Genomic DNA, 22987 nt, shown 5'->3' with positions numbered 1-22987 from the left:
GATATTTATCTCTATCGCTCTTGCGTATTGGTGCGACAGAGCCAGATTACCTTTCGCGCCGTTTTGTTTTCGTTTCGGGTTCAAATTGACACTCGAGATAGTACATTTTTCCACTTTTATTTTTCCCTAAGTTTAATATCGTTTTCAAAATGCTTCTATATTCTTAAGAGGTTAAAAGCGGCTCGTAACCATACCTCGGACAATGCCGATCAAATATATGCAAGTGGCGTGTTCCCACGCACACAGTCTCGTGTAGGTGAACGCGTACCATGCTTGTACGAGTGAGATATGACAGGTCGACTGGTCGCGTTGAAATGAAATGAAATGAAATATTTATTTTCCAAGTAGGCATATTACAATGCGCTTATGAACGTCAAATAAAGCTACGCCGGCTCTAACCCTACGCCTCAGCCTCGAGAAGATTTCAGTCCCCCCTCAGTTGGAGGGGGGTATCCACTATGGGACCGGCAAGAAACTCGGCGGGCCACTTCTTTTCAAAACATTACATCTTATAATTAACATGCATTAAAAAACGAGATACAATTTAATCAGCAAAAGTATTCATCAAAATATTAAATTAACAGACTAGGTATACTCTATGGAAATTCACTGTTCGACAATTGTGACATTCGTTGTTGACAGGCGGTAACTGTAAGGTAAGAACGGGGCGCACTTTCAGCGGGGAGCAGGAGTGGCCATACTGTACGATAGTACTCTTTATTATACTGTGCCCTTTCAGCACTACTAGAACCAAAAATTACGTAAATTTTCCGTACCGTTTATCGATATCGAGTAACGTGTTGTAAAGCGTCAAAAATTAATGGTAGTAGCTCTGTACGAGAATATAATACGTATTGAAGCCGGCAATTACTGTTTCCCAATATTAATGAACAGTAAACATCGTTATAATTAAAACATAATATACTCGTACTATGTGGAGCGCTAATTGTTTAGGTTTACTCGCTGTCTAGACTTTAGGCATAACCAATCTGTAAGGTACTCGTACTATAAACACATGATTTTAACACTGTGAGAGCGCTGGTGGCCTAGCGGTAAGCGCATGCAGCTCAGTCCGTTAGGTCGCGGGTTCGAACCCCAGCTCGTACCAATGGGTTTTTCAGAACTTATGTCCGAAATGTTATTTGATATTTGCCAGTCGCTTTTCGGTCGAAAAAAACATCGTGAGGAAACCGGACTAATACCAATAAGGCCTGATTACCTTTCGGGTTGGAAGGACAGATGGCAGTCGCTTTCGTAATAAAAGTAGTGCCTATGCTAAATCTTGAAGAGAGAAGCAAATGCCGGGATAAAGGAAGGAGGATGATAATTATATATTACTGGATATGTGATTAGATTAGCTGTAATAGACCTCGCAAGCTCCATGAAAATTTGCAAAGACCGACTCAAAAAAAAAAGTAAGTACTAATTTTGAATACCCATCTCGATAAAGTTTCACAAGAACATCAGGGCTTTATTGGCGCACTAGTACCAATCTCTCGGCGACAATCATTCGCCAGTCTGCTGGTTGAGAAATGTGACATGTAGGCGACTACATCTGGATCTACTAGTTTACTCCACCATCCATCCTTGAATTGGAGACCTTTGTTTTTGTTTATGCAACTTCACTGCAACAAATAAAAAGTATATATATTTTATCTAACCATCTACTTGTAGCCCTCTTATATTGCAGGGTATCACATGTATACGTCTATGTTCCACTCTCCATCCGTGCTTGTACAGATGTACTTAATGCGAAAAGGGTTTCCTTCGGAAACGTTCGTATTTGTCATGCTAGTTCAGTCAATGTCAGTACATCTTATATTGACACTGACTGAAATAGCATGACACGTTCGTACGTTTCCGTAACAATTCGAAGGCAAATCTTTTTGCACTACATCTGTAATGTGGTATGTAATAAACTATGCTATTCTATTCTAACATGCAAAGTCTGGCATTGAAACCATGTCCAAATTACGTTGTCTATAATAAACAAATGATGCATACTTTTTCAAAAATTCTGTGAGAATAACTGTCACGTCGCCAATGATAATAAAAAAAGTAAAATAAAAGGTAAACAAACAGTACGAGTACCGAGTACGTGATTAAATTCTTCTCACTGACTGCTCTCCTGGCCCCGTAGCCGAATGGCATTTCTCCGACGCCAAACGAAAGCGATACGCCGCTGGCTCTGTCGCGCCAATACGCAAGCGCGATAGAGATAGATATCTACTAGCGCTTCGTTTCGTGAGCGTTTCGTGAGCGATTGTGCCATTCGGCTAGCCACCCTGAAAGCAATCGCCTTTCAGAACACCTTTCAGTAAAGGGGCAATTACATCGATGTATGAGCGAAATTAGCCTGTACTCCAAATTCCAATTAATGCTGATTGGGTTTTTCAGTAATCAGGGGAACATGCTTTTGACAATCCTTTTGTGTAGGCTTAATCAACCAATATGAATATGAATATGAATAATCATGGAAGCTATGTATTTTAACACTTGCTATTATTACCGTTTTAGACACGGAATAAAAAAACCGGCCAAGAGCGTGTCGGGCCACGCTCAGTGTAGGGTTCCGTAGTTTTCCGTATTTTTCTCAAAAACTACTGAACCTATCAAGTTCAAAACAATTTTCCTAGAAAGTCTTTATAAAGTTCTACTTTTGTGATTTTTTTCATATTTTTTAAACATATGGTTCAAAAGTTAGAGGGGGGGGACGCACTTTTTTTTCCTTTAGGAGCGATTATTTCCGAAAATATTAATACTATCAAAAAACGATCTTAGTAAACCCTTATTCATTTTCAAATACCTATCCAACAATATATCACACGTTGGGGTTAGAATGAAAAAAAATATCAGCCCCCACTTTACATGTAGGGGGGGTACCCTAATAAAACATTTTTTTCCATTTTTTATTTTTGCACTTTGTTGGCGCGATTGATAGACATATTGGTACCAAATTTCAGCTTTCTAGTGCTTACGGTTACTGAGATTATCCGCGGACGGACGGACGGACAGACAGACATGGCGAAACTATAAGGGTTCCTAGTTGACTACGGAACCCTAAAAAGGGATTTGCATAAATTTGGATTAAAGGAAAAGTGCTGTGGCCTATTTCAGTGACATTGTCAACCGACAGTGAACTTCGCCGTTCATTTGTTTCTGGGTTATTACTAAATATTTTTTCATCTGTTAAACAGTCAATAGGCACATAATAAAATTGTCATGACTAATGCAAAATGTCAATCTAAATACATAAAAGAAAAACCGGCCAAGAGCGTGTCGGGCCACGCTCAGTGTAGGGTTCCGTAGTTTTCCGTATTTTTCTCAAAAACTACTGAACCTATCAAGTTCAAAACAATTTTCCTAGAAAGTCTTTATAAAGTTCTACTTTTGTGATTTTTTTCATATTTTTTAAACATATGGTTCAAAAGTTAGAGGGGGGGGACGCACTTTTTTTTCCTTTAAAAGCGATTATTTCCGAAAATATTAATATTATCAAAAAACGATCTTAGCAAACCCTTATTTATTTTTTAATACCTATCCAACAATATATCACACGTTGGGGTTGAAATGAAAAAAAATATCAGCCCCCACTTCACATGTAGGGGGGGTACCCTAATAAAACATTTTTTTCCATTTTTTATTTTTGCACTTTGTTGGCGTAATTGATATACATATTGGTACCAAATTTCAGCTTTCTAGTGCTTACGGTTACTGAGATTATCCGCGGACGGACGGACGGACGGACGGACGGACAGACAGACATGGCGAAACTATAAGGGTTCCTAGTTGACTACGGAACCCTAAAAAGGGATTTGCATAAAAGAAAAAGTGCTGTGGCCTATTTCAGTGACATTGTCAACCGACAGTGAACTTCGCCGTTCATTTGTTTCTAAGTTATTACTAAATATTTTTTCATCTGTTAAACAGTCAATAAGCACATAATTGTCATGACTAATGCAAAATGTCAATCTAAATACATAAAAGAAAAACCGGCCAAGAGCGTGTCGGGCCACGCTCAGTGTAGGGTTCCGTAGTTTTCCGTATTTTTCTCAAAAACTACTGAACCTATCAAGTTCAAAACAATTTTCCTAGAAAGTCTTTATAAAGTTCTACTTTTGTGATTTTTTTCATATTTTTTAAACATATGGTTCAAAAGTTAGAGGGGGGGGGGACGCACTTTTTTTTCCTTTAGGAGCGATTATTTCCGAAAATATTAATACTATCAAAAAACGATCTTAGTAAACCCTTATTCATTTTCAAATACCTATCCAACAATATATCACACGTTGGGGTTAGAATGAAAAAAAATATCAGCCCCCACTTTACATGTAGGGGGGGTACCCTAATAAAACATTTTTTTCCATTTTTTATTTTTGCACTTTGTTGGCGCGATTGATAGACATATTGGTACCAAATTTCAGCTTTCTAGTGCTTACGGTTACTGAGATTATCCGCGGACGGACGGACGGACGGACGGACGGACAGACAGACATGGCGAAACTATAAGGGTTCCTAGTTGACTACGGAACCCTAAAAAGGGATTTGCATAAAAGAAAAAGTGCTGTGGCCTATTTCAGTGACATTGTCAACCGACAGTGAACTTCGCCGTTCATTTGTTCCTAAGTTATTACAAAATATTTTTTCATCTGTTAAACAGTCAATAGGCACATAATTGTCATGGATTGATCTCACTAATGCAAAATGTCAATCTAAATACATAAAAGAAGAAACTGACTGACTGACTGACATATTATCAACGCACAGACGAAACCGCTGGTCCTAGAGATTCCAAATTTGGCACGTAGGTTCCTTATAAGGTTTAAAGGAACCCTAAGAAAGGATTCTTCAAAATTCACCTCCTAAGGGGGTGAAACGGGGGTCCAATGATTGTATGGGAAAACAAGATTAGATTAGTACGCGGGCGAAGCCGCGGGAAAAGCTATATTATAAAATTGCCAGCCACTTTTCTATCTACTTTATCTTTTTTACCTCTTTGGTACTTAACCCTAAAAGCGAGAAGTCAAAAATATTTGACAATGAAAACCGTAAAACAAAATGCAAAATCTACCCAAAGGACCTTTCGAAAGAGAATCAATCAGAGTTAATTTTGCACCCTGCGATTACATCGGATGCTAATTCTTATCGGGTCTTCGCCTAATTAGGGTCAGGGGAATAGACTGGCAGATAGATAAAAACAATCCTGAGGTCGGAGTAAAGGGATATAAAGCAAGAAAACGAGGGAAGACAAATGTTGATGCGCTGTGCGAAAGTTGCAACGGAATAAATAGCTGTCGCCAGGTATTTAGATTTATGGAGATCTCACTGACCACTTAGATTATAGTCGGAGATGGCCTCTGTATACAATAATTTTACTCCTAATCTATGGAATCAGGCGTTAGGTACTTTGCGGAAATCCATGTTAATTGCAAGTACGAAATACGCAAGTAAGTACGAATATAGCAAAGTGTTCTAGATTTCTATTAATTTTACTCCTTCCGTTTACTAGTATTTCTTGACATGTCATTTCCTCGTCCAGGTGACTTAATAAAAAGCTTGGCTTTCGCATCCGCTGACGCGACGATTTTCGACACGGCATCGATTTTCCGCTCTTATTATACATACATAAACTTTTTTTCTTTCATCTATTACTGATTGTGCATCATTGGACGTGGGGAGACCCATAAACGTCGTAAACAGTATATCCTATAATAGTAAGGCGGCGGAATTGAAAAAAGTCGTCTAGTTTTGAAGTTGATGTGACTGGAGAGTATACTGCTGACAAGTGGTATCGTTGTGATCGGTAGACTTTACTGAGTACGAAATAATGACTTGTCACTTTCTCAGACTGTGGGGGGGTTAACTATGACGTCACAAAGATCGCGGTCCCGGGTTTCAATTTTTTGCCAATTTGTCTAGAACCCCTTATCCAATTTTGAAAAATGAGGTGTCGATTGAAAGCGTATAACATGCTGATTAAGATTTATTATATGTGAAGAGTATAGTTTTGTTAGTTATTTTTTAATTAATAATAATGCAAAAAATACTTTTTTTTTACTCTCTTTTTTGATTTTTGTGACTCAAAAGGCAATGAAAACGGCCACTTAGCTAAAAAATATGTTATATAAATCATTTAACTACATTATTAAGCTATCTGTTGCTTTTTAAATTTCTACGATCGGATAATAAATAAGCAAACTACAACCACATACCTGTAGGCGGGGAGTACCGCTTGACACGCGTTCCCATACATTCGGCGTCTACCAAATTACACCTCGCGCAAAATTCGTTTCAAGCAGATATACCTCTAATCTTATTCATCGTAACCTATCAATATTGGTATCATTTGAAAGTACAATTAAAGTACTTTAAGAAACAATGTCAATCATTTTCATAAAATCAATAATCGCCAGTCTGTGGTGGTTACAAAGGAAAAAGTGGGTATGCAATTTGACTGGTTTCCTAGGTTTGATACCCTAGACGAGTTTAAAAGGGGAGGTAAAGGTGACATATGGGTTGTTCTCTGGCCTAAAAGCTATACAGAGGGTCAGGGAGAAAAAAAACTAGGGTTTAAGTTTAGTTTTAAGTTATTTTTCTTTTATTTGTTGATTTTATTGTGTTTAATTTTTTTGTAATTTTATCAAGGATACACATTGGTTTCTTTTGCTGAAAATTCCCTTTTTTATGAGAAATGTTATGAATTTCATGGCATTTTCCGATAGAGACTAAAATTAACTTTCAAATAAGGCCACATAGTCATACTGATACATAGTCATACCCTTAATATTATATAAGTAAAAGTATGACTATGTGGCCTACTGATACATAGTCATACCCTTAATATTATATAAGTAAAAGTATGACTATGTGGCCTACTGATACATAGTCATACCCTTAATATTATATAAGTAAAAGTATGACTATGTGGCCTTATTTGAAAGTTAATTTTAGTCTATCGGAAAAAGCCATAAAATTCATAACATTTCTCATAAAAAAGGCAACTTTTAGCAAAAGAAACCAACGTGTATCCTTGATAAAATTACAAAAAATTTAACACAATAAAATCAACAAATAAAGGAAAAAATAACTTAAAACTAAACTTAAACCCTAGTTTTTTCTCCCCTGACCCTCTGTGTAGCTTTTAGGCCAGAGAAAAACCCATATGTCACCTTTAACTCCCCTTTTAAACTCGTCTAGGGTATCAAACCTAGGAAACCAGTCAAATTGCATACCCACTTTTTTCCTTTGTAACCACCACAGACTGGCGATTATTGATTTTAAAAAAATGATTGACATTTTTTTTTAAAGTACTTTAATTGTGCTTTCAAATGATATCAATATTGATAGGTTACGATGAATAAGATTAGAGGTATATCTGCTTGAAACGAATTTTGCGCGAGGTATTTTGGTAGACGCCGAATGTATGGGAACGCGTGTCAAGCGGTACTCCCCGCCTACAGGTATGTGGTTGTAGTTTGCTCATTTATTATCCGATCGTAGAAATTCAAAAAGCAACAGATAGCTTAATAATGTAGTTAAATGATTTATATAACATATTTTTTAGCTAAGTGGCCGTTTTCATTGCCTTTTTGAGTCACAAAAATCAAAAAAGAGAGTAAAAAAAAACGTATTTTTTGCATTATTGTTAATTAAAAAATAACTAACAAAACTATACTTTTCACATATAATAAATCTTAATCAGCATGTTATACGCTTTCAATCGACACCTCATTTTTCAAAATTGGATAAGGGGTTCTAGACAAATTGGCAAAAAATTGAAACCCGGGACCGCGATCTTTGTGACGTCATAGTTAACCCCCCCACAGTCTGAGAAAGTGACAAGTCATTATTTCGTACTCAGTAAAGTGTACCGATCACAACGATACCACTTGTCAGCAGTATACTCTCCAGTCACATCAACTTTTCCCGAGACCCTCTCGCCGCTCTACTATAAAGAGACAAGACACACAAAACAGCCAGTAAAAGTAGAGAATCCGTCATTCAATGCCTTTGTATCACTATTAATAGTAAACATTTCCAAAAACCCTTCGCTACGGCCGTCTGCCCTCAGCCGGAGACAAAAGGAATCCAGCCTGATTTATTGTGGCCCTTCTAATGGCGGTTGTTGTAATAAATTAACCTCCAGCCGAGCAATTAACTATGTTGATGTATCGATGGGGAATCAAAATTTCAGATTTGGGAATGTTTTACTATTTAATCTGACGGTGGAAGATGATCCTCCTTGCGTTATCCCGGCATTCGCCGCGGCTTATGAGAGCCTGGGGTCCGATTTTTAGAACTAATCCCAAGATTTGGCGTAGGCACTAGTTTTACGAAAGCGACTGCCATCTGACCTTCCAACCCGAAGGGTCAGTCTTATTGGAATTAGTCCGGTTTCCTATAATATAATCCTGGTGAATTCGAAAAGGATTGAACTGATTGTCATGTGTGAGAACCCCGCCGAGCATTTTTAAACTCTTTTTGCAGCACAGATGTAGGGAATCAAACCAATCGACTTAAGCCGTCATTGAAGTACTTTTAGTAAAAGATCTAAGACTTTTGTTGTTTTGTTTGCTATGTAGGTTCAATAACTTACATGTCAGTATGGGTGTTGGCTCGTTGGGTGGACGACATTCGAAAAACTGCGGGACACCTCTGGATGAGACTAGCCAAAACCGGGATAAGAGGCGTACACGAAGGGAAGCCTAAGTTCAGCAGTGAGCGATGAATGGCTGAGATACCAAATCTTACAACATCTTTCCCTTTATACAGAACCGAATATCATTAAAAACTGAAATATGATTGAACACTGTATTTTTTACGCCAATTATGTAAAGAAATAAAAAATATCTGTGTTTATCGGAGCGCACACGTGTTTCAAATTAAATAAATGATCTGTTATTGTCACAAAGAGACAAAGAAATTCATGAATCAGACTCAACCCGACGTTAACAAAAGCATCGCAGCTAATAAACGAAACGACAAATTAAAGCGATACTTTACCGTTAATTGGCGACAAATTATCTCGGATGTCAAATGTTCTTGTCAGCTGTCACGGGGTGCCGGGTTCGAATCCCGTTGTTTATCAGAGAGGGAGTTTATTTGTAGGTCATTTGTAAATTGGTGAATCTTTTGACGAGACTTGACATCTTGTTTGAAAACTAGACAAACGAACTTAGACTGTGTATGTAGGAGCGCGCATTTTTCATATACGTATTTGATTGCCATTGTCCGAGGTGTGGTATGACTTAAAATGGTAACAGAATTTGAAAGTGAATTATTTAAGCCTTAAACAGTCCTGTTTCCATACAAATCTATGTTCACCTTCAAACATACGGTCTGAAAACAATCCAGACTTAGTCCGGCGAGTTTCAAATGACAAACACGTTCAAAGATACAAAGGAATCTACTTGCTACATAAGATATAGTCTTTAAGTCTGTGAGATTCGAATTTAATTCCAATGACGGGATTGAAGGTGGACAGTCCTTTCTTGGGTTTATTTGTCTTTGAAGTAGTTTCTGCCACTGATAGAATTAGTTTCTTAGTTGTTTATAGCGTAACAAACGGAATATATAGGTAACACAGGAATTACATAGTAGGTACTAATTTTCGTGGCTTATTTTGAGTCGAAGTCTAGTACCGAGAATATACAAATAGTACATTACTACAGAGGCCGGGACAAAGGGGTTGCCGGCCGAAGACATATAGACGGCCGAGCGAAGCGAGGCCAGCTAGGTCTGAGGCGAGCAACCCCATTTCCCGCCGAGGTGTGTATAGTGCTTTTCACAAACATGGTATGAAATAAATAAAGTCTACTGAAAATAGTAACTTTGGATGGCTGTATCTCCTAAACGGTGCGTCGTAGCGCAAAAATAATCGAATTTTCGTTCCCGTTTGACACCCTGTATACGCTTATAAAAAAACAAAAAGTTAAAAAAAAATTCAAAAAAAAAAACCGAAAAATTTTTTTTTTTGTATGAAAACGCACCCAAAATCAAATATTGTCTAGGGCCCGTACCAGTTGCAGTCGACACGTCTATAAAGCCCCTTAAATTTTTTTTTTTTTAATTGGCTAAATACCTGGATGTTATGTCACAATTATCTGTGTTTGGAAATTAAAAAAGAGGACTTTTCCGGCCTTGGCCTGCAAGGTTTGTATGAAATTCCATTATCTATCAATCGTCCTAGCCGCACCTGCAACGTCATACTTCGCTGCCAATTATAAGGCACATAACATCAATATTTCATACCATGTTTGAGAAAAGATAATTTATATGATATTTATTAGGGGGCAAAGTTGTTGTTTAACCTCACGTGCCAATATTGATACCCGAGCAAGCGAAACATTCCAATATTGAACTGCGGGCGTAGCGAGTGGTTAGAAAAGTGAAATCTTCAGCGTTGCGAAGGTTTCAAGTCACGAAGGTTGAACAAACTTTACCACCAAGTGAAACACAAAATTTTTCACCACACCGACATAAACAAAATACTGACTATAATACCAAACACACTAAATCAAACTACACTGACTAAATCAAAACCATCAATTTATAGAATATTTTATGACTTAAAATCATCATTTTTATAGGTAAATTCTACCAGTCAGCTTAAAATAAGTAAAAATTTGTATGAAATTACTTTGCACTCTTGTGGATAAAAAGCAATTTTGCTATCTGTTTTTGAATAGCAAAGTAATGCCTAGCCTAGTAAGTTGGGGTGGTGAAAATAAGTACTCACCACCCATACCACCTGCCCGCTAGGCGAGAACTCTCTTGCTACTTCAAAAATGGATAAGAAAGTTGCCAGATGATTCCACATTCTGAACCACTCGCTACGCTCTTTTTTAGGGTTCCATAGTCAACTAGGAACCCTTATAGTTTCGCCATGTCTGTCCGTCCGCGGATAATCTCAGTGACCGTTAGTACTAGAAAGCTGAAATTTGGTACCAATATGTATATCAATCACACCGACAAAGTACAAAAATAAAAAGTGGAAAAAAATGTTTTATTAGGTTACCCCCCCCCCCACACGTAAAGTGGGGAGTGATCTTGCCCGGTTTTTTTTATGAATGGGCTTACTCTTGACCACTGACTAGCCAAAGGCAAAGACGTGGCCTACGATGGAGTGAGCTCGCCCAGAAGATGCTTCGAGGCTTAATATTGGAATCTTTCGCTTGCTCAGGTATTGTGGTCGTGCGGTTAAACAACAACTTTGCCCCCTTACAAAACAAATGTGAGTGTGTTTAGTAAAACGTCCCACTTTGTCGGTTACCATTAGCGAGATTTACTTGTATCTTTATATGATAAACTGACAAAGCGGCTTTATAGCAATTGACAAAGTGGGATGTTTTCCCGTGCACACTCCACAAATAAGTATTTCATCACATTTGCTGTTTAAAGGTATCATTGCGTCTACGTGTACTGAAGCATAATGTACTATTTTATTCCCAAGGGAATAATGGATTTAGTTTTAAAAATTAATACAATCCGTACAAAACTTCAGGCAAAGGATGTTTCAATCTGCCAAGGATATTTATTGCACAACCAAAATTTTACTATTAAGCTATAAAATATATTATACGGTATGAAAAATGCATTTTATTTATGTTTTACAATTATTTCAGTGTGTTTTGCATTTATTTCATAAAATTTAACTCAGATAAATTGCTATAATTTACAATCTGACAATATGCTCTCTACTCGCGCTTGACCGCGTGCGTACGCGAGGCACCCACCGTTGCCTAGCAACGGATAGTACAACAGATATTTAAATGAAATAAGTACAATTTTAGTTTAATTATATGATTTATATGCTTTTTTGAACGTTGCATTTAATTTATATGCAGTATTTTCGTGTTTGTTTTCGTTCAAAAAGTGTTTGTTATTAAAAACAATGGATTTAATATGAATAATCTGATGTATATCAAGATACACTACTGGTCGCAACGCCGCCGGTTGAAGGTTTTGCCTTATGAAACAGTCATCTCTGTATTTTTCTCTCAAATGTGATGAAAAACATTGTGTGTAACTCGGGGAGTATGAATATTACTAACTCGAGTCTTTAAATCGCTCCGGCAAGCCGTCGCGATTTAACTTACTCTCGTTAGTAATATTCAACTTCCTCCCCTTGTTGCACAATGTACTATTACCCTGTACTAGACATAATAGAGGTATTCTTTGTACATCAAAGTGTCATTTTTCTAATATTTTTGCCTTACGCCGTGGCTTGCGTGGGCGACGGTCGCGCGATGGTCGCGCGACGGCGATGCGACGCATACGAAATCAAACCTTATCGATATGGAAGTAGACGATGCGATGGCGACCGTCGCCCACGCAAGACACGGCGTTACAGCATCATCCAAACAATAACTACTCATTCTAACGAAATAGTCCCAGATTTCTGAACAAAAGACCTAACAAATCTACGGCCTTGATATTTGTTCATTAAATTCACGCTAAATTCTCTCTGCTAAAATAAAAACCGGGCACAAACCTACCACCAAGTAAATGCACAAATGAATAAAATTCCTTTATCCTTTATTGCATTATTAATTCTCATTGTTCCTTTATTTTCGAATATTTTTCAACTGCCGAGCGTGAATTTAGTTGTCTTTACTATTCAAATGAGCGTTTTGCAGAGAACTACACAAACGTGTGAGTGGGACACGCGGATGGGACAAAAAGCTGGATAAACATGTTCTAAAAATATCACTGCTATGTGACTAAATAGATAGTTTAAGACTAGAATAACGTGAAGTGAACACGAAAATATATCATACTAGCTTTTTCCCGCGGCTTTGCTCGCGTTAGAAAGAGACAAAAAGTAGCCTATGGCACTCTCCATCCCTTCAAATATCTCCACTTAAAAAAATCACGTCAATTCGTCTCTCCGTTTTGCCGTGAAAGACTGACAAACAAACAGACACACCCACTTTCCCATTAAATTTATAATATTAGTATGGACCAGCAGCGGTTGGTCCATACAAGCCGATTCCCATCGGCTTGCCTAAAATTGATTACTAGTAAAATACCTAATGTTAAAGGGAGGTTTCTTTTTGCATTGGTGTTGCCTAGCAGAAATTTTCACCAGCCGCCACTGGTATGGACTAGCTTTTGCCCGCGGCTTCGCTTTAGTCAGAAAGACCTATGTCACGCACGATCCCTTCAACTATCTCCACTTAAAAAATCACATCAATTCGTCGCTCCGTTTTGTCGTGAAAGACGGACAAACAAACAGACATACATAGTGTATTACACACGTTCCCATTTATAATAATAGTATGGATCAAACGACTCAACGGAGCTACGCTGTGACGTCATCGCCCAAATCAATTGTTTGATTTTATTTTTATTGTTCTCTCTATGATTATTGTTCTCTTTTTTCTCTCTTTTTGGGCATTTCAGCGAGAACAATCACCAAAAATATATTTTCTAAGGTAGGTAAATTTTATGTTTTTCCTACTCAGAATCACGAGCCCTTTCGACATAGGACAAAAAACAAGAGACAAAAAAATGGTCCCAAAATTTTCTATTATTTTGCGTACTTTCCACTTTGTAACCGCTGTACAAAGTGCTCGAAAAATGGTAACCAAGTGGAAAAAATAAATTTGGGATGCTTTTTTTCCGCCTAATAGTAGCATGAAAATGGCTCGTGATTCTGAGTAGGAAAAACATTAAATTTACCTATTTTAGAAAAAAAAGTTTTTGAATCTTTTTCGCCAAAATGCCCTTTTACAAGCTTTTATTCAACTTGCTTTGTTAGTATGTTAGTGTGCGTCAAAACGTAGAAGCTAAATTTGACCCACTTCCCGGTTTCCGATTGAGCTGAAATTTTGAACACATGTAAATCACGTGACAATGCAATATTATGGTATCATGATGATGGAGCAGAAAGGTGGTCGTAGGAACTCTGTTATGAAACGTCGTATCCCCATCCAGTAAGGGGTTTTTAGAAACATCTCGAAGAGCAATAGATGACGGTTGAAAGAAAGGTACAGTCGGCGACAAAAGCTTGTGCCAAAAATGATTTTTTTTACAAAATCTTATTTATTATCTAAGTTTCGTGACGCATTGGTTTCACTGTAATGTCATGTAAACATGTTTTTACTAATAAAAAAAACATAAAGGAATTCATACTACAGAAAATGTGGCCTCCGGTGGCTGAAATTTCAGCCTTACGCAAACAACGCTTCTAAGAGAACTTTTGCCTTAGCTTTCTGGCTTTCATTCAAAGATTTTGAGTTTGAATGTGTTATGTGTGCTTATGATAATTATTTAAAAATATTACGGACAGACAGATGGACATAACCATATTGTAATGGTTTTTTTTGTGACATTTATGCTACGGAACACTAAAAAAACAGATTCATCAATACCACCAAATCCTAACCTCATAAAATTTACGACAGAAATCAAAACATCTTAACTTTCTAAATCGGTTCAGCCATCTTCATGAAAACGCCAAAAATTTTATAAAATCAATAAAATGTTTAAGTAAATACAAAGGTAGTTTATAAATAAAATTGTCGCTTCACTTTAGTTAAAAATGTCTGACCGTTCTCGGCGGCACTTTAGCCTAGCGGAGCGACTCTAAATTTGATATCCCCTGCAGAACGCGGCCCGTAATGAACCTCCATCTTTATTTACATATTTATGTATTCACGGGAACTCCCAGGCTCCTCGCTAATCGCTCATTACCATGGTCCGACTACAAGGACTAAGTGGCACTAGATGAGTTTGACAGTTTTCTTGCACCTGCAGTCTCAGAGTTTTTGAATTTTTATACTATGTACACAACACACGGAAAAAGCACAAGAATAACTACACAAATAAAGGCTTATTTACACATTATAATTTACAAAAAGTTGTGCAATCGAATCATTTGTCGCCTATTGACAGCTCAGAACTGTACTTATAAACAAAAGACGCGCGCTGACAGCGGAATTGGGATCCATTCCTGTCGACCTGCCAGCACGCGCGCAGCACAGAGTTCGGTGAATAACAGTGCTACGGACTCCTTTAAAAAAAAACCGTATATTAATGCCATTTCCCTTGACGTTTACTGACGAGCAAGGTACCTATCCAGAACGTGAAAATGGCAAACTTATGTTATTATGTCCTTCGCAGAGAATAATATTAAAGGTCAGGGTTAACTTGAGACACAATATACTTAAGTATTTTGCACCAAAGAAAGGATCCTCTATTAAAGATTTTTCTTTTGTGAATCCATGTATAAAGAGGTACCGTCTATGACATTGAGAATGTATATAGGTACCATTCAGACACAAAAACGTAAAAGCTTTGTGATATTTACGAAACGATATACCCTATTATGTCTATCTTTGGTTCTTTTAAATCTTACTAAAATTTCATTAAGACCGAAGGCCCATTTGGAAATTTCTGAAGCCAATATGCTTAGTTAATTTTGACCTTCAACATATAAATAATTTATTATGTTTTTTTTATTTCAAAGCACTAACTCTTTTTGATTATGTTTTTTATTTCCGCTACCCAAAGGTTGTCTGGTAGAGATCGCTCTTTAGCGATAAGACCGCCTGTTGTCTGTCTCTATTTATAATCATTTGTTTTGTCTCCACTGTATCTTTTTTCTGTATCTTTTCTGAGGTGTGCCCATAAATAATATCTATCTATCTATGTACTTTATCAACCACTGTTGAGCAAAAGCCCCTCTTTTAGTTTTCCACCTGTCTTTTCCTATCTAATACTATCCAGAATTGACCTATTTGTCCCATACATATTTCATCCACAACCTGTCTTCCATTCTAACCCTCTCATACGCCTAATTTTTACTTTAAACCAATCCTTTTATTTGTCTCATTTTCCTTCTTTTTTTATCAAAATTCTTCACAATTTCACGGTTCATTTTATATCCGTGTTTAGTAATTTGGTTTCTGAGAGCTCTCTAATGGCTATTTAAACACTGAAACTTTCTTGCCGTTATTTGTTTTTTGCAGGGAGTTTATTTCAAAGGTTTTTGGTGCTTGTTCTACCTGGAATTATGAAGATTGCATTTTTAAAATTCATGTAGTTCTTTAAACTTTAAATCTGTCTGACATGCTCAAAAGGACTTGGACTACTTTATAATACTGACTTACCTTTAAAATAAAGTTTATTGAAAGTTTTTGATAAACTGATTTGGCAATTTGACTGTCTGTCAGTGAATCAGATAAGAAGGTAAATACAGACAATGCGTCTTTTCTATGTTTTTCGGAACTAATGTGTGAAATGTCATTTGATATTTGCTAGTCGCTTTTCGGTCAAAAAAAAAGTCATGAGGAAACCGTACTAGGCCAATCAGGCCTAGTTAACCCTTCGGGTTGGAAGGTCAGATGGCAGTCGCTTTCGTAAAACTTGTGCCTTTGCCAAATCTTTGGATAAGTTGTCAAAGGACCGCAGGCTTCCATGAGTTAGTATGATCCCTGATGCTTCTGCAACAAATGCTAAACTTTTTTTCTTTTCAGGTTACAAGATGTCGCTAGCAGTCTGCCGCGATCGCCTAACAGGATCAGACGCACCTGAGCAGCTCTGCGATGCATCGAGCAAGCCTCAAGCATCCATAGTTCCGTGTAACACACACCCTTGTCCTTTCAAGTACGTATCCATACTATAATATTAATACGGGAAAGTATGTGTGTGTGTTTGTTTCTCTGTCTCATACGGTAAAACCGAAAGACGAATTGACGAGTTGAAGAGATGGAGAGTGACATAGACAGAAAAAAAATTGAGGTCCGGTGCAGATGATTCCGTAGCTCAATTGGTTAAAAACTATGCACGGTTGCACCGGCACGCGCGGGTGCGTAAGATTTTTTTTTCCTTTACTATAAAAATCCTAAAATCCTTTCTTGGTAGGTATTCCGCTAAATTCAAATTCAAATTCAAAATATCTTTATTCATGTAGGCCTAGTTACAAGCTCTTATGAATAGTTCATTACATCTTAATCTAACCTAATTATCAGAGCAATTTATTCTAATTCTAATTAACACAAGTCAAATTAAATTCTATTGAAAATATTTCAACTTGTGCTATCTTAAAGTAGTCACACCACTATATATATAAATTAAAACCGAAATAAATTACACATATGAAAGAAAAAGCCTCAGGCACTGGAGGCCTTGGTCACTTTTTCTTTCATATGTGTAATTTATTTCGGTTTTAATTTAGAGCAATTTATTGTTGTAATTATTGTTCATAATAATATTGAGTCTATAATATACAATTTCATATAAAAATAATCGTTAAACAAAAAATATATATATGAAATAAAACTATGGAAACGGATTAAATCGCGTATAATGAATTTAAAATACATCCCCGCGCATCATTATACGCGATTTAATCCGTTTCCATAGTTTTATTTCATGAGTAACTATCGCGGTAACCGAAGACAATATTAAAAATATATAATTAGGTATATGTATATATAAAAATACACGTCTAGAATATTTCTAGGAAAAATCCAATGTCCAAAAAAATACAATATTAATTGCATCAACCATAATAATAATAAAAAACGTAAAAATAAGAAACCATTTCGAATAACAATTAATCCCACGTTGTTTTATCATTCATGTAGTCTTGTGTTGTATAATAAGCTTTGGAAATAAGTACACGCTTTACATGATTCTTAAATTTATTAATTGACAATCAGTAATATGATTCGGAAGTTTATTATAAAATCGAACACAATTACCCATGAATGATTTTTTAATTTTACAGAGCCGTGTGAAGGGCACCGCGAGTTTATGTTTATTTCTAGTATTTATATTATGTACATCACAGTTTTTCTTAAAATTACAAATGTTTTTACGTACATACATAATATTCTCATAAATATATTGACAATGCACTGTCATTATATTAATGTCCTTAAACTTATCTCTAAGTGAGTCTCTATGGTTCATTTTATATATTGCTCGAATAGCCCTCTTCTGCAGAATAAATATGGTATTTATCTCTGAAGCACTGCCCCAAAGTAAAATACCATATGACATAATGCTGTGAAAGTAACTAATTCGAGCTAATTCGCACGAAGCGTTTTGCTTCTTCTTTTCTTATACGCACTGCCAAGGGGTGGAATTTCTTGCCGACGGCTATATTTCCAAGTTCATATAACCCGGCAACCTTCAAATCTAGGGTGAACAGGCATCGTAGGCCACGTCTTTGCCTTTGGCAAAGCAGTCTGTAGCCAAGAGTAAGCCCATTTATAAAAAAAACTGTCTTTTATACAAAGTTTTTATTTAACAGGTGGTACGTTGGAGAATGGTCGTCGTGCAGCGTTACCTGTGGTGGAGGGGTGCGCTCGCGTCGCGTCCTATGCGCACGTTCTGCTAACATGACTAGAACAGACACATATGAACCAGGTAAGTACACATATGAACCGGGTGTATATGTCTCTTATAAGGTACTCTTTCTCTCAAAATACAGTAGTTGTTAGACAGAATCATTTGTATGTTTGTTTCAAAATATGTTGTCTTTCAGTATTAAAAGCATCATTTTTTGACCTTTATTTTTAGTGTTTCCTAATAGATTAATACTCGTATATACATTATGTATCCAACGGATTATGTTTTTAATAACAGGTTCGAGTCCCGATCCTGGTTGCGTGTCGCCAGCTCCTCGCTCAACACAGCCTTGCAACACTGAGGACTGCCCCGTCTGGGTCGAAGGACCATGGTCAGGGGTAAGTAAGGCTCACTTTATCATTCTTTTATCGTTTAACCTTACCTATATTTACGTCCTTAGCATATTTGACCTAGCTAGACGATGTTCGGCTATTGGCAACGTACGTGACAGAGTGGCGCTGATTGTCACAAAATGAAAGCCGTGGCCCCGGGCGCCCTGTACACTCATGGAAGCAGTCCATCCAGAATGAGCTACGAGCGGCCGACCCGGTTTGTCGAGAGGTCGCTGAAGAAAGGCGTGGCGCGACCTCGTGAACACCTCTGGAGTGCAAACAGCAACTGAAACTAGGTGAAATCCAGAAAAGTTTATGAAAAATTTTAGTCTTGATTATGATCAGGAATCATATTTTTTCGGATTCCACGTGTATTGCTCTGTGTCTTAACTACAAGTAAGTTTTCAACGAGTCTAAATCATAATATAATATACTCATAGCTGGGCACCGTTAATCAAATAGTTAACTTCGATAATCGTTAATCCGTTACTTAAAAAGTTAACTTCGTTAATCGTTAAAGCGATACATTTCGGTAGATTTAACGGAAGTTAAAGTTAATCGATAATCCGTTAACACGTCATAAAAATAGGACTCCACTGTAGTTAGGTATTATGTATTTCTATTTACTAAGTATCCACCAAAAACCATTAAAACCTGTGACGCCAATCGGTAAAAAACCGAAATGTAATAATTTCGTTCTCTTCGGGCGTGTACCGCCGTTGGTTGGCTAAATCCTAGGTTTTACTTCGGATTGGTAATTATTGGGTCATTCATGCGGTCGCGATCGTGGTGCGTCGGTTCTTCAGATTTAGATTTGAGATGACAACTCGATGCTGTGGGCCACGATAACTTGGTAGAGTAATCTAAGGCCCGCGCCGGACTCTAACTCGTCGATGCGTCGGTTGCGTGATATGTCTGTCATGCCTGATGATTGCACTCTATTCCCAGGTTAGTGATCGATCTAGCACGCCTAATAAGATTTAGAAGATCTCGAATAAGTGATCTAAAGTCGCCAATTGGTCTTTAGACTGTTTATAACCGACGGATCTGCTTTTACCGATAAAACCTAGGTTTTGCCGTACTACGGGCTTTTACAGTAGCAGTACGTGGTTTTCGCGGCGCAGCGAGCCGCTTGGGGTGCTGGATTAACGATTAACGGACTCTATGAAATTTAACGGAAGTTAACGAGTCCGTTAACATTTTTTAAAGTTAACTTAAAAGTTAAGGTGGCTCGCTTTCCATACAAAAAACATCTACCATTTATTTAGTCACCGCACACTACAACTAAATAAAAATATGCGCATACATCTACTATACATTATCCATCGTCGCAGTATTGAACGAAATACATTGTTTCATACAGAAATCATGGACAAATCCATGTGAATTTTTTATTAATTTTACGAAAATGTGCGTGCCAAATTTTGTGTACAGACACAGAGCCGTCATATTTCGCGCATTTTTAGTTGACATTGTCATCAGTGACACTTGGCTCTTGACAAGTAATTATTTAAAGATATTGGTTTACTTAACTCAAGCAGACTCAGAAATAATGACGTATTTTGTCAATAAAGATACATATCGTGTATTTCGACACTGCTAGTGTAAATCGAAATGGCGTCTCGGTCAAATGCATTGACTATGAAACAGGAGATCTCGAGTTCGATTCCAGAGTCTTTTTTAATCATTTGAACTTTTTTTAGATTTATTAAGTTTTTTTTTTATTTTTTAATAGAATAAATATTCTATTAAAAAAGACTCTTACTATATTTCTTTCCTATTTTTTATTTTCATACAAAAATACAATACAATCTTTATTATGCCTTTGTTGATAAAATAAAATATTACACGTCTGGTATAATCTAAATATATAAAAGAAGAAGCTGACTGACTGACTGACTGACTGACATATCAACGCACAGCCGAAACCGCTGGTCCTAGAGATTTCAAATTTGGCACGTAGGTTCCCTATATAGTGTAGAGGAGCACTAAGAAAGGATTTTCCAAAATTCACCTCCTAAGGGGGTCAAATGGGGGTTCAAAGTTTGTATGGGGAAACAAGATTAGTTTGACTAATTTATTCGAAACTTCACAGGAAGATTCCTTAAGACATATGACTGAATACGTGTTTCAGGTTTTTTGAAAATTTAACCCCTAAAAGGGTGAAAAGGGGGTGATAAAGTCAAAAAATCAATATGGGTATCGTTTTTATGGTTTATCGGGTCGCTGATCACGATAAACACAACGTTTTTAAAATCTAACGAGGCGGAAGTGAAATACCTTCTCCCCTGTTGTGGTGCAATGGGGTTTAAATATATAAAAGAAGATATTGACTGACTGATTGACATATCAACACACAGCCGAAACTGTTGGTCCTAGAGATTTCAAATTTGGCACATAGGTTCCTTATATGGCGTAGAGGAGCACTAAGAAAGGATTTTTCAAAATTCTCCTCTTAAAAGGGTGAAATGGGGGTTCAAAGTTTGTATGGGGAAACAAGATTAGTTTGACTATTTTATTCGAAACTTCACAGGAGGATTTCTAAAGAAATTTGACCCCTAAAGGGGTGCAAAGGGGTAAAGTCAAAAGCACAATATGGGTATCGTTTTTATGGTTTATCGGGTCGCTGATCACGATAAATACAACGATTTTAAAATTTAATGAGGTGGAAAAGAAATTTTCTCCCCTGTTGTTGTGCAATGAGGTTAAAATATCCAAAATAGCCATAAGTATAGCTTTAGTTTTTATCTTTACTTCTGGTTCAAGAGATTTCAAATTAACACGGAAGTTCCTTAGAGGAGCACTAAGAAAGGATTTTTTATAGTTCACCTCCTAGCATGATAATTTGACAGGGGCAAGGACAGGGACAGGAACGGGATAGGGTTAGGGATAGGGATAGGGATAGAGACAGGGACAGGGACAGGGACAGGGACAGGGACACGGACACGGACACGGACAGGGACAGGGACAGGGACAGGGACAGGGACAGGGACAGGGACAGGGACAGGGACAGGGACACGGACACGGACAGGGACAGGGACAGGGACAGGGACAGGGACGGAACGGGATAGGGTTAGGGATAGGGATAGGGATAGAAATAGGGGACGGGGACGGGGATAAAATGCAGGTGGCTCAGTGGGAAGGTATTAGTAAGTAGGCATCGGCGAGTATCCTGCATCCGTAATAACTATTACATTCAATGTGCTGTAAGAAGATCGTTGTTTGCTTGCCTTTTATATGTTTACGTTTGCAATAAGTATAAGCAAAATGGAAAAAATTGTAAGCGATAATGCAAGGAAGTACTTTCTACCCTACCGACCATAGCGTCGAGATACTGGCTATGTGGGTTGTATGAAGTTTCCCCAGTATAAATATTTAAATAGGTAAAATACATACATATTCGTACCTACTACCTACGCTGTGGTCGCTTTGTAACAATTCTACAATCATTGCAAGAATTTATTTTAAAGCAATAGTAATATGTGTAAGGTACAGTCAGCCAAAACCGGACCGTACAGCAAATAGATCAGTTACAATGGCCCTCCAGTCGAGAATTGCCCCGCTTTACCTTAATTTAAATAATCGCGGACATCTGTACCTACAAAAAAACCTACGGATCCAAATGAAAATCTTATTTTTTGTAAACGTTTCAATAAGAATACTTTTATTACGCGGGCGAAGCCGCGGGTAAAAGCTAGTACATTATACATAGGTCAAAGTGTGGGCATAGTATTAGTAATGTATTGCATTTACTGAGCTGGTTGACCTATGTCATTGTTGTGTGAATGTTTTTCAACAACTAAATGGTTATATACAAGAATATGGGTAGCTTTTGCACATTTGTAATTTTTCCTCAGTCACCCGTTGACCACGAACGCTGTAAAAGTGTTCGAAACATTGGGATGAATTTTAAACTCATTATACGCGATTTAATCCGTTTTCATAGTTTTTATTTCATGAGTAACTATCGCGGTAACTGAAGACAATATTAACTAAATGGTTACAAATAACAATTATCATCAAATTATCATTAATATAATCTGGTCCAGGCAGGCAATTATGGTCACGCGATAAATGATAAAACATCTGGCCGTCCCTATAATCGCACTTACTAATAGTGCGACAGGGACGGCCTGATATTTTATCGTCTATCGCGCGACCATGCTTCCCGTGCTGTACTAGCTTTAGCCCGCGGCTTCGCTTGCGTTAGAAAGAGACAAAAGTAGCATATGTCACTCTCCATCCCTTCAACTATCTCCACTTAAAAAACATGTCAATCCGTCGCTCCGTTT

At 37.3% G+C, this 22987-nt stretch overlaps 1 protein-coding gene across 1 annotated transcript in view; it reads left to right on the top strand.

The window, feature by feature from the left end:
* The window catches only part of LOC125239451 (protein madd-4), a 699588-nt gene that overhangs the window by 639342 nt on the left and 37259 nt on the right, over positions 1-22987 (top strand). Inside the window, exons 9-11 of the mRNA XM_048147057.1 lie at positions 16482-16611; positions 18266-18381; positions 18601-18701. Of these exons, the coding sequence (XP_048003014.1) occupies positions 16482-16611; positions 18266-18381; positions 18601-18701 (347 nt within the window). The remainder of the gene's footprint in view (positions 1-16481; positions 16612-18265; positions 18382-18600; positions 18702-22987) is intronic.

The sequence above is a fragment of the Leguminivora glycinivorella genome, chromosome 2, assembly GCF_023078275.1.
Source record: "Leguminivora glycinivorella isolate SPB_JAAS2020 chromosome 2, LegGlyc_1.1, whole genome shotgun sequence".
In the NCBI taxonomy this organism is placed as follows: domain Eukaryota; kingdom Metazoa; phylum Arthropoda; class Insecta; order Lepidoptera; family Tortricidae; genus Leguminivora; species Leguminivora glycinivorella.
Note: the sequence above shows the minus strand (reverse complement) of the source record. Positions and strands in the feature narration are given on the sequence as shown.